Source organism: Narcine bancroftii, chromosome 1 (assembly GCF_036971445.1).
Source record: "Narcine bancroftii isolate sNarBan1 chromosome 1, sNarBan1.hap1, whole genome shotgun sequence".
Lineage (NCBI taxonomy): Eukaryota > Metazoa > Chordata > Chondrichthyes > Torpediniformes > Narcinidae > Narcine > Narcine bancroftii.
The window spans coordinates 316,530,723-316,543,698 of record NC_091469.1 but is presented as its reverse complement, the minus strand read 5'-3'; the positions used below and the strand labels follow the sequence as shown (position 1 = coordinate 316,543,698).

The window sequence follows — 12,976 nt, the reverse complement described above, 5'->3', positions numbered from 1 at the left end:
CTGTTGGATGATGATGCCCAAGGCTGCATGGAGTCTGATTAGATGTTTCAGATGGCAAGGAGCGTTAGCGATCTGTAGCCGCTTTTGCCGTTTATAACTGGAACTCCCCTTAACGATGCAGTAGTAAGGATTCTGAATGCTGGAGGAACCCAAAGGATGTTTGAGAAAAGACCAGTCTGGGGAGGATTGTGCATTACGATTAGAGATGTGTGTTATAGTATGAGTATAATTGAAGTTGTGAGTCGAAGCCTGTCTGTGTACATTAGCAAACGTCTTCTCTCTCTCTCTCTCTCTCTCTCTCTCTGTGACAGGTGCATTGGTTACTAACATTCAGTGTGTCTTCATCATATCGCTCTCTTTGTGCTACAGGTTTAGAACTCATACCTTTAATATCTATGTGGGAAGTTAAGTGAAGCTCGCTACAGCTGTTCTGGTCCCCTGGTCCGTATTGGAATCCCTTATTAAAGCATATCTCACTATGGCTAAAAACTAAATCTACACCTTAACTCTAAAGGAAAAAAAATTGTGACCTCTGCTGCCCCTATTCCAGGAGGACTTAATACATTGCGAGTAATTAAGTGATGTCCCAGAAATGGAGAAGCAACAATTAAACAATACAATAAAGAATAAAAACAACATTACGGCACTTTTTCATGGCGTAGTGTAAGTTTCAGGTCAGAAGGATGAGGCACTGCACGGCAGGTGGAGGGTTGAGTTTGACTGTCATGATCCTGTGGTTCGGTAGCTGGTTTAATTCGTTGGATGTGGGTCCAGCCTTTTTCTCTCGTTCGCACGGCAGTGTCTGAAATCAAAAGTACACAGTAGGGACCATCCCAGGCAGGTTTCAGTTGGTTATCTTGCCATGCTTTGACATAAACCCAATCCCCAGGCTTAATAGAATGGATAGGAAACTCCAGGGTGGAGTTTGGGCTAATAATCCCTTCTGTTTCAGGTCGTGTATAGAAGTAGAAAGACCCTGTAGAAATTTTGAAATGTATTGATCATTAGCCTCAGGGATAGGGGTATCAGTGTGGAATCCCATAAATGGAAGTCCAAACATCATTTCGTATGGTGAGACTGCAAGGTCTTAACGAGGGGCTGTGCGAATTCTAAGCAGGGCTAATGGTAAAGATTTAATCCATGAGAGGCCAGTCTCTTCATGAAGTCGAGTGAGTTGATTTTTCAAAGTTTGATTCATTCTTTCAACTCGACCTGAACTTTGGGGGTGCCATGGGGTATGTAGTTGCCAGTCTATTCCCAGTTTCTTGCAGACACCCTGGAGAACCTGAGAGGTAAAATGTGTACCTCGGTCTGAACCAATGGTTTGAATCAGACCATATCTTGGAATCACAGATTCAATAAGTATTCTGATCACAGTGCTAGCTCGATCATTCGGGGTGGGGAAAGCTTCAACCCATCGTGTAAAATGATCTACCATCACCAGAAGGTATTTGTAAATACCAATTTTAGGAAGTTCTGTAAAATCAACTTGTATGCGTTGAAACGGGCGAACTGCGATGTCGCGACCGCCAGGCATTACAGGGCGCATAGATTTCTTATTGATTCTCTGACAGATCGGACAACCGCGAGTAATAAGTTTAGCTATTGTATATATACCGGAGCAGTGTAAGGATCGTTGAAAGGCATCAACAAGAGCCTGGGTTCCCCAATGTGTCTGTTGGTGTAGCTGATCTACCACTTGGCGGGCTAATGCTTTAAGGACTTGACGTCCGTCTGCCGTCCACCACAACCCGTCGGCAGTTTGGCGAAATCCCTTATCTTTCATTGAGACCTCCTCTTCCCGTGAAAAGATGGGGGTTTTTTAATCTCTAGTGGTGTGGGTAGTAATAGGTGGATGTGAATCTTTTCCGCAAGTGCAGCCTGTTTGGCAGCTGCATCAGCCTATCTGTTGCCGTGAGCTTCAGGACTGTCACCACTTCGATGTCCTCAGACATGTACTACGGCTATTTCAGTCAGGAGCGTCAGAGCACCTAGGGATTGGACAATTAAGTGCTCATGGGCTAACTTCTGTCCTTTACCAGTTATCATTCCTCGTTCTTTCCAGATCTTCCCAAAGGTGTGGACTACACCAAAAGCGTACTTAGAGTCAGTGTAGATAGTGCCTATTTTGCTCTCTAAGCCGTGGAGTGCTCTACATAGGGCGTATAATTCACAGGATTGCGCTGACCAATGACCAGGGAGGCAACCGGCTTCAATCACCAGTCCTTGCTTCCCATCCACTACACTATACCCACTATAGCGAGTTCCTGCAATGCATCGTGAAGAGCCGTCAATAAACCATCTTTCACCTTCTTTTAAAGGGACATCAGTTAGATCTTCTCTAATTTTGTTTTGTAGGTCTATAACTTCTAAGCACCCATGTTCTAATTCATTTGTGGAATTGTCCAAATTTGAAGCAACGAGGGTTTTAGTTGTAAGCAAGGTCAAATCATCCCTATCCATTAGGATCGTTTCATATTTTAAAATTCTAGAGTCCGTGAGCCATCTCCCAGCACGCTGTAAGAGAATATTGCGGACTGTGTGAGGGGTGTGAACTATCATAGGGGCGCCGAAAGTAATTTTTCGTCCTTCCTCAACTAAAACAGCAGTGGCTGCGATGGCTTGTACACATTCTGGCCAGCCACGACAAACGGGGTCTAAAACCTTTGATAGGAAAGCCACTGGTTGTCTATAGCCTGCCCTGTCCTGGGTTAGTACTCCGGTGGCTACACCTCCTTTTGCATTAGTATACAAGTCAAAAGGCTTATTTAAGTCGGGTAGTGCCAAGACTGGGGCACGCGTAAGGCTATGTTTAACGAAGTTAAAATCTTTAATCTCATCGTCTGTCCAGGCAAGAGCTCCGGTCCCTATTATCGTGAGTTTAAAGTAAAGAAATTTGACAAGGCTAGAATAATTTTCCATCCAGATTCTACAGAATCCCACTAAGCCAAGGAATTTCCTAAGTTCCTTGGCATTTTTGGGAGGGGGAATCTGCAGAATATCACCTATTCTCTCTGGACTAATTTTCCTGCTTCCCTGACTCACTAGATGTCCTAAGTATTTAACTTCCGATTGTACAAATTGTAGTTTGGATTTGCTGACTCTAAGACCTTTTTTCTCTAAAAAATTTAAAAGTGCAACAGTAAATTCTTTAGCCAATTCGTACGTTCTTCCAGTAATTAACAAGTCGTCAACGTATTGTATTAGCTGACAATTGTCTCTCCGAGGAGCCTCATCTGGTATCTGTTCTAGGACCTGACCGAATAAATTTGGAGATTCTGTAAAGCCCTGAGGAAGGACAGTCCACTGGTATTGATTTTTACGTCCAGTAAAAGGGTTTTCCCATTCAAAGGCAAACATGTCTCTGCTTTCTGTTGCCAATGGACAGGTCCAGAATGCGTCTTTGAGATCAATGACACTGAACCATGCATTATGGGGATCGATTTTACTCATGATCGTATAGGGATTAGGTACAACAGGGTGACGGGTGAGAATTATTTTGTTCAACTCCCTTAAGTCCTGCACTAATTGATAGGTACCGTCTGGTTTCTGGACAGGTAAAATCGGGGTATTAAAGGGTGACATACAAGGTTCGAGTATACCATTCTTAAGCAACTGGTCAATTACGGGCTGCAGACCTTTTCGGCCAGCCATAGGAATTGGGTACTGTTTTCTTCTAATTGTTTGTTGTGAGTCTTTTAAAGTTACTTGTAGGGGAGGAATGTCTAGAACTCCTCTATTGCCTTTTTCTGCCCATACCCTTGGATTTATAAGTTCTCGATCTTCCTCGCTTAAAATATAAAATTGAACCCCGATGCCTGATTCTAGTGGTCTGGTACCAATAGCCAATTGGTCCTGTAAGTCTCGTCCTAATAAGCATACTCCAGCTTGGGGAAGTAGTAGAAGATCCTCTACTATTACCTTATTTCCCATTTGGATTCTGACCTCTCTTAATACAGGGACTGTGAAGTCTCTTCCTCCCACCCCTGAAACTATCATTGTCCCTTCTATTCTAACCCCCTTTGGTTGGTGTAAAATACTAGACTGGGCTGCCCCAGAATCAACGAAAAATATCATGTTGTCACTGTGGGGTCCTATGCATAAATTTACTAATGGTTCTCCGTGCAGCCCCACGGTGTGTATTGACTGAGAACCGTGACCCCCCCTATTCATAATCTGCTTCCATCAGGGCATAGGATCGCGTGTCCCTGGCTCGCAGTGGGCAATCCTTTTTAAAGTGTCCTTCCTTTTTACAATGGAAACAGACAAATGCTCCTGTTTCCCAATCTCTACCTGGGTTTCTAAGGTGCCCCGGGAAGAGTTGTCATCCCTGGAATCCTCCTCTACTCCTCCATCTACTGGGGTCCCCACTTCCCCACCCGTGGCTCCCCTCTCCGCATACAGGAGCTGGCACACAGTCCCTACCTTTTTCATGTCGCTCATCTACTACCTCTCTGACTGCTTGGATTATAATTTTTGCCTTCCCTTTCTGCTTATCTTCAGACCTCTGGACAAATGCTTTCTGTGCAATCTGTAGTAGCTGGGTAATTCCTTGCTCATGCCAATTTTCTGTTTTTTGTAATTTTCTTCTAATGTCTGGGGCTGAGTTGGTAACAAAACCCATTAGTACTAATTGTTCCCCTGCTGGGGATTCAATGTCGAGACCCCCATATTGCTGTATTGCCGTGCGCAATCTATTCAGAAATGCGGAGGGGGTCTCCTCAGGACCTTGGGGAACCTCAAAGGCTTTCTTGAAATTCTGTCCCTTTGGGACAGATTCCTTGATTCCTCTTATCAAATTAACCCTGTATTCTTCCATCAATACCCGACCGTCATTGGTATTTTTATCCCAATTAGGTCTTGCCAAGGGGAATTTAGTTTCTCCTGGTACCGCATCTGGTCCCCCTTGGTGATCCCTATCCCAGACTCTAATCCCTGCCTGGCGGATCATTCCATGCTCATCCAAAGTAAACAGAGTCTTAAAGATAGATGTTAACTCCTCCCAAGTATATAGATTTGGTCCCAAAAATTGGTCTAACTGTTCGGCACATCCCTGGGGATCTTCTATCAGGGAGGTCAGTTCTTTCTTAAAGTTACGCACTTCAGTACTGGTCAGGGGCACATTTACGAAACCGAGACCCTCTCCCACAGGAACTTCCCGCAGGGGTCGCGTCCAGTTGGTTTCTGGCTTATTAGGTCTGGGTTCCTGCTCCCTGGGAGATGGATTGGGGGGTTCTGCCCTTTCTTCCTGAAGAGTCTCACACTGTTCTAAATTTAAGTTTCCTCTCTCTCCTGTCAACGGAGGTGGTAATCGAGTGCTTTGTGAGCAAGTCATCATACCACTCCTGCTCTCTTCTCTCTTCTCTAGTGGTGGGGGAGGTGCAGAAGGGTAGGTTATAGGAGGGGGAGGAAAGATAGGAGCCGGCATAGGAGGAACATAAGGTGGAGGGAGGGAATGTAGCACATCCCACCCTTGTGGTTCAGGGACAAAAGGTTCCTCCTCTCTCTTGTCCTTGTACTCTTTTTCTTTCAAAACCAATTGATCACACAATCCCCTAAGCCAGCAGGCTGCATATTCCCTGCTCTCTAGATTATCTCTCTGGTTTTGATAGAGCCAGATGTTCAAAGCTTGACACATCCAGTCATCCTCGGATCCGAGCTTTGGCCAGTACACGGAGCTCCCTTTAATCGGGCATTTAACCCATTCTATACAACAATACCTGACCATGGTCAGTTTGTTCTTTCCACGGGTCCTTCCCGTGCCCCACTCAGATAACATCAACCCAAGCGGGCTGTACGTAGTTATCTGATTCTCACATCCTTTACCAGGACTCTCTTCCTTGCTACCCATACTTCCCATAATGATAGGCAAGTAAAATTCCTCTTACCGGGTTCCAGTAGCAATGCTCTAGCGCGCTTCCTTAACGTTCTTCCGTCGTTTGTTCTCAATGCCTCTTCTCGGATATCACTCGCTTCTTCCACTGACCAGCCACCCGTCGTCCGTGAGTCCAGCTGAATCAGCTGGGGTGCACCTACTCTCGTCATCGGGCACTCTGTCAGTGGAGGGAGTGTGATCCCGGACGAGTCCCCATTTGTTAGAAACAGAAGTACCTTTAAAGAAATTGCTCGAGACAAAAATTGAGAACAAAGAACATTTATTACAACAACAATGCAAAGTTGGGTGCTTCCCCTTAACCTGGGAATACACACATACACTGGGGCTCACCCAACTTTTATACAGTCAATTTCAGTATCAGAATACCCTCCCCCTTACATTCTTCTGCCCCCTGGATGGGTTTGGTATAGGCAATCCTTCCTGCCTACGTGCAGTTTCAGTATACTTGGAGGACCAGGGGGTATCCTGTCGGTGTCTTCTCATGCCATTATTCCCATTGTCCTTATTCACAACCTTGCCCTTGTCCCCATTCACACCTTTCCGACTCTCAGGGCTACAGTCCCTTCATATGCAGGGTTCGTTAATCTTGTCTAGGGTTTACTAGTTAAATATGCATAACTTGAAAAATCTGTGTATGGCTTACTAATTATATATGTATAACTTGCTAATACTGTCTAAGGTTTTCTAATTATTTATGCAAGCCTTGCTAATTCTATCTGGGGTTTGGCGACCCTTATCTCGATCAGACTAACTCTACTTCTATTCTCAATTGTCTGTCCTTATCTCCTTCATTCAGTAAACTTGCTGCTTCTTTCTGAAGGGCTAGGAAATTCTTATCTTACTCAGACAGTGTCAGCTTCCTGCCTTCTTATATCCATGTCTCATGTTGGTTGTATTGGCTTCATTCATTTACTTATGTATCTATTTTATTTTCTTCATGTTCATATTGCAATATCAGTTTTTCTCATCTCTCACAGAGTTAATTCAACCACACAAAACAGATACAGATCTTGTTGACTTAAGGGACAAAGCAGTAACTGAATAGGAGATTAAAGAAATGGCTTATGGATATTACTTGAAGGGTGAATTGTTGATGAGAAAATATTTGATATTTCTGCTAATGAAGAGTGGGCAATGATTCATTAGTGGTTGTTCATAGAAATTACCGGAATGAAATTTTAAATTTAGCCCACGGTATACCTTTGGGTGGACATCTTTGTGTAAACAAAACCATAACTAAGATTTTGAGACATTTTTTCTGGCCTGGTTTGAGGAAGGATGTTGTAAATTGGTGCTGGACATGTCACGTTTGTCAGGTTGTGGGTAAATCTAACCAGGGTCCTTCATTGGTCCATTGCAACCTATTCCTATTGTTGGGGAACCTTTCACTAAGGTTATTGTGGATTGTGCAGGTCCCCTGCCTAAAACTAAGTCTGGGAATCAGTACTTATTAACAATTATGTGTACAGCATTTTCCAGAGGTTATACCATTAAGGAATATTAAAGCCAAAATGGTAGTTAAAGCTCTGGAAAGATTTTTTTCAGTTTTTGGATGACCGAAAGAGATCCAGAGTGATCAAGGATCTAACTTTGTCTGGCTCGTAACATTTTATGGTAACATGTCTGGGCTGTTTCAACAGTTGATTAATGAGTGGGAATAAAACAGATCACTTCATCTGCATACCATCCTGAAACTTGGGGAGCTTTGGAAAGATTTAATTCTAATCTTAAAAATATAATGAGGATTTATTTGCAGCAAGGGAGGCTGTACAGGATTCATTAGGTTTCAGCCCTTTTGAAATTGTGTTGGGGCATCAGGTTAGAGGATCTTTAATGTTGATAAAAGAACAGTGGGTTAATGAGGATGTGCAGTTGAACTTGCTGGATTATGTTTCTAAATTTAAAGATAGGTTACAAAAAGTGTGGACTTTGGCTCGAGAGGATTTAGAAATGGCTCTGGGTAAAAATTAAGTTTATTTGACAGGAAAGCTCAAGTGAGGAATTTTAAGACAGGAAGTAAAGTTTTGATTTTGTTTCCAACATATGACAATCCTTTGAGAGTTAGATTTTCTGGACCGTACATAGTTAAATCAAAACTGAGTGATGTTAGCTATGTTGTTAACACTCCAGATCGAAGGAATAAAACTCAGGTTTGTCACATAAATATGTTGAAACTGTTAGAAATTAAAGTACCTTTAAAGAAATTGCTCGAGGCAAAAATTGAGAACAAAGAACATTTATTACTACAACAATGCAAAGTTGGGTGCTTCCCCTTACCCTGGGAATACACACACATACTGGGGCTCACCCAACTTTTATACAGTCAATTTCAGTATCAGAGTGCCCTCCCCCTTACATTCTTTTGCCCCCTGGATGGGTTTGGCATAGGTAATCCTTCCTGCCTACGTGCAGTTTCAGTACACTTGGAGGACCAGGGGGTATCCTGTGGGTGTCCCATCATGTCATTGTCCTTATTCACACCTTCCTGATTCTCGGGGCTACAATCTCTTGGTATGCGGAGTTGACTCATTCTATCTAGGGTTGGCTAATTTCATATGTATAAATCTGTGTATGGTTAGCTAATTAGATATGTAGGACTTGGTACTTCTGTCCAGGGCTAGGAGACCTTTATCTGATCCAGACTACCTCAACTTCCTACATTCTATTGTACCTTACCATTCCTTTTCTTAGTCTTATGGTCTTGTCACAAAGACTAGAAGATTCTTATGTTAATCGTGCTGACTCTGCTTTCCTGCATCCTAACCCCCAAGCTTATCCTGTTTGTACTGGTTACAGCCATTTACTGATGAACTTTAGTTTCTTCCATGTTCATAATTTTAGATCAATTTTCCCATCTCTCACAAAACCTTATTATGAGGATAATGGTAATGGAAAACAATCTGTATCTGAGATGTTGATTGTTGACAGGGTTGAGGAAGTTATGGATCATAAGATTATGGAAACAGAATCTTGTGAGGGTAACCTTAAAGAAACCATGGTTCCTGTACACCTGTGTAACTCAACAATTTTGGAAAAGTTAGGCCATCTTAAGTCACAAGAACAGATGCAGTTGAAAGTATTAACTTTGAAATATACAAATTTGTTTCCTGATGTTCCAAAAAGGACATCAGTGATTTATCATGATGTGGACGTAAGAGAAGCAAGTCCCATAAAACAACATCCAAATATTCATTCAGAAGAATAAAATCATGGATCAGAAGGTGAAATATATGTTGAGAAATTATTAGAGCTTCAAACTCAGATTGGAGTTCTCCTTGTATTCTGGTACCGAAACCAGGTGGAACTGTTAGGTTCTGTACAGATTACAGGGATATACAGGCATATAGATTGGACTAGTCAAATTGGTAAAAATACTGAGGAGGAGGAATTCCTTGAATGTTTACAGGACGGTTATCTAGACCAATATGTCGAGGAACCAACTTGGAAGCAGGCCATTTTAGATTGGGTATTATGCAATGATAAGGGGCTAATCAACAATCTTGTTGTACGAGGCCCTTTGGGTAGGAGCGATCACAATATGATCGAATTCTCACTCGACATGGAGAGTGATGAAATTAAAACCGAGACTAAGGTCCTGAATTTAAATAAAGGGAATTATGATGGTATGAGACAGGAGTTGAGTAAGATTGATTGGGTGGTGTTTATGGGGGAATTGACTGTGGATAGACAATGGAAAGCATTCACAGATCTAATGGAGAAATTGCAAAAATCGTTTATACCGGTTTGGCATAAAAATAAACCAAAATAGATGACTCAACCATGGATAACAGGGGAAATTAGAGACAGCATTAGGTCCAAAGAGAGAGCATATCAATTGGCCAAAAAAGTACCACAACCGAAGACGGGAGCAGTTCAAGATGCACCAAAGGAGGACAAAGGGATTAATCAAGAGAGCAAAAATAAATTACGAAAGTAAGCTTGCAGCAAATATAAAAACCGACTGCAAAAGCTTTTATAAATATGTCAAGAGGAAAAAATTGGTGAAATCCAGAGTAGATCCCTTGCAGTCGGAATCAGGGGAATATATAATGGGGAATAAGGAAATGGCAGACCAATTAAATTCTTACTTTAGTTCTGTTTTTACAAGAGAGGATACAAATAACCTCCCAAGGATGTTGGGAAACATACAGACTAATGCAAAGGAGGAACTGAAAGAAATCAGTATCTCTAAGGACATGGTCTTGGAGAAATTGATGGGATTGAAGGCAGATAAATCCCAAGGGCTTGATAATCTACATCCTAGGGTACTTAAGGAAGTGGCCATTCAGATAGCAGATGCTTTAAGAATTATTTTCTAGAACTCGATAGACTCAGGATCAGTACCCATGGATTGGAGGGTAGGTAATGTTACCCCACTATTTAAAAAGGGGGGTAGCGAAAAAGCGGGGAATTATAGGCCGGTGAGCCTTACATCAGTAGTGGGCAAAATGATGGAATCCATTATTAAGGATGTAATAGCGGAGCATATGACTAGCAGAGAAGGGATCGGACGGAGTCGACATGGATTTACAAAAGGTAAATCGTGCTTGACAAATCTATTGGAATTCTTTGAGATGGTGACAGGTAAAATAGATGGGGGAGAGCCAGTGGATGTGGTGTACCTGGACTTCCAAAAGGCCTTCAATACGGTCCCGCATAAACGACTGGCTTCCAAAATCAAGGCTCATGGGATTGGGGGCAAAGTATTGATGTGGATTGAGAACTGGCTGGCAGATAGAAGACAGAGAGTTGGGATAAATGGCTCGTTTTCTGAGTGGCAGGCGATGGGTGACCAGTGGGGTGCCACAGGGATCTGTACTGGGGCCCCAGCTGTTCACAATTTACATTAATGATCTGAATGAGGGGATTGGATGTAATATCTCCAAATTTGCAGATGACACTAAGCTAGGAGGGGTTGTGTGCACGGAAGAGGGGGTCAGGAAGCTTCAGTGTGATTTGGATAAATTGAGGGACTGGGCAGATACATGGCAAGTGCACTACAATGTGGATAAATGTGAGGTTATCCACTTTGGTAATACAAACCGGAGGGCAGATTACTATTTGAATGGCAATAGATTAAGAGATGGGAAAGTGCAGAGAGACCTAGGGGGTACTTGTACACCAGTCTCTGAAGGCAAGCATGCAGGTACAGCAGGTGGTTAAAAAGGCAAATGGTATGTTGGCCTTCATATCAAGAGGGTTTGAGTATAGGAACAAGGATACCTTATTGCAGCTGTACAGGGCCTTGGTGAGGCCCCACCTGGAGTATTGTGTGCAGTTTTGGTCACCTTACCTAAGGAAGGATGTCCTTGCAATGGAGGGAGTGCAGAGGCGATTCACCAGGCTGATACCTGGAATGGCAGGAATGACTTATGAGGAAAGATTGCGCAAATTGGGATTATACTCGCTGGAGTTTAGAAGATTGAGAGGGGATCTCATAGAGACAAATAAAATTCTGGCAGGACTGGACAGAATAGATGCAGATGGGATGTTTCCAATGATGGGAAAATCCAGAACCCGGGGCCATGGTTTGAGGATAACAGGCAAACCATTTAGGACCGAGATGAGGAGGAATTTCTTTACCCAGAGGGTGGTGAATCTGTGGAATTCATTGCCACAGAGGGCAGGAGAGGCAGGTTCATTAAATATATTTAAGAGGGAATTAGATATATTTCTTCAGTATCAAGGTATTAAAGGTTACGGAGAGAAGGCGGGGACGGGGTACTGAACTTTAAGATCAGCCATGATCTCATTGAATGGCGGAGCAGGCTCGAAGGGTCGAATGACCTACTCCTGCTCCTATCTTCTATGTTTCTATGTTATTCAGTAACTAAAACAGATGTTTATCCTATTCTGAGAATTGATGACTATGTTGATAAAATTGGGAAAGCTAAATTTCTTACTAAGTTGGATTTGTTTTTTTTTATTTTTTTATTTTTCACACCATAAATCACATTGACCATGATACATACTTTTTCCTTTTCAAATATATACAGTGCCATTTTCTCCCTCCCTCCTCCCATCCCACCCTCCCTACCTCCCCCCCTCCATCCATTTAAAGTACAAAATCTAGGATACATTAAACCAGTCAAACAATGTTGTCATTAAATAAAAATAAACAAGAAATTCCACTGAGTCAATTCTTTTCATTTCCTTCTCCTTTCGTTAATTTAGGTAGTGAAAGTCCCCAGTAGGTTTTCTCTATTGTGTTTCATGTAAGGCTCCCATATTTGTTCAAATATTTCAATATTATTTCTTAAACTATATGTTATTTTTTCTAATGGAATACATTTATTCATTTCTATATACCATTGTTGTATTTTCAAATTATCTTCCAATTTCCAGGTTAACATAATACTTTTTTTGCTACGGCTAGAGCTATCTTAACAAATCTTTTTTGTGCACCATCCAAATCAATTCCAAATTCTTTATTTTTTATGTTACTTAGGAGGAAGATCTCTGGATTTTTTGGTATATTGCTTTCTGTAATTTTATTTAATATTTGGTTTAGATCTTCCCAAAATTTTTCTACTTTCTCACATGTCCAGATTCCATGAATTGTTGTTCCCATTTCTTTTTTACATCGAAAACATCTATCAGATACTGTTGGGTCCCATTTATTTAACTTTTGAGGTATAATGTATAGCCTGTGTATCCAGTTATATTGTATCATACGTAACCTCGTATTTATTGTATTTCTCATCGTTCCAGAACATAACTTGTCCCATGTTTCCTTTTTTATTTTTATATTTAAATCTTGTTCCCATTTTTGTTTAGTTTTACCATTTGTTTCCTCATTCTCCTTTTCTTGCAGTTTAATATACATATTTGTTATAAATCTTTTGATTATCATTGTATCTGTAACCACATATTCAAAGTTACTTCCCTCTGGTAACCTCAGACTACTTCCTAATTTGTCCTTCAAGTAGGATCTCAATTGGTAATATGCCAGCACTGTATCTTGAGTTATATTGTATTTATCTTTCATTTGTTCAAAGGATAATAATCTATTTCCTGAAAAACAATTTTCTATTCTTTTGATCCCTTTTTTCTCCCAGTCTCTAAAGGAAAGGTTATCTA

The 12,976-nt window shown here is 41.6% G+C and overlaps 1 protein-coding gene across 3 annotated transcripts in view; it reads left to right on the top strand.

The window, feature by feature from the left end:
* pdcd6 (programmed cell death 6) overlaps nucleotides 1-12,976 on the top strand; it is a 92,103-nt gene that overhangs the window by 37,508 nt on the left and 41,619 nt on the right. The window contains exon 1 of one of the 3 annotated variants that reach the window (XM_069906392.1): nucleotides 7,994-8,046. The exons of the other annotated variants lie outside the window; for them this stretch is intronic. Within the exon in view, the coding sequence (XP_069762493.1) occupies nucleotides 8,000-8,046 (47 nt within the window). The 5' untranslated portion in view covers nucleotides 7,994-7,999. Of the gene's footprint in view, nucleotides 1-7,993; nucleotides 8,047-12,976 lie in introns of those variants that run through there. 3 annotated transcript variants of the gene reach the window in all.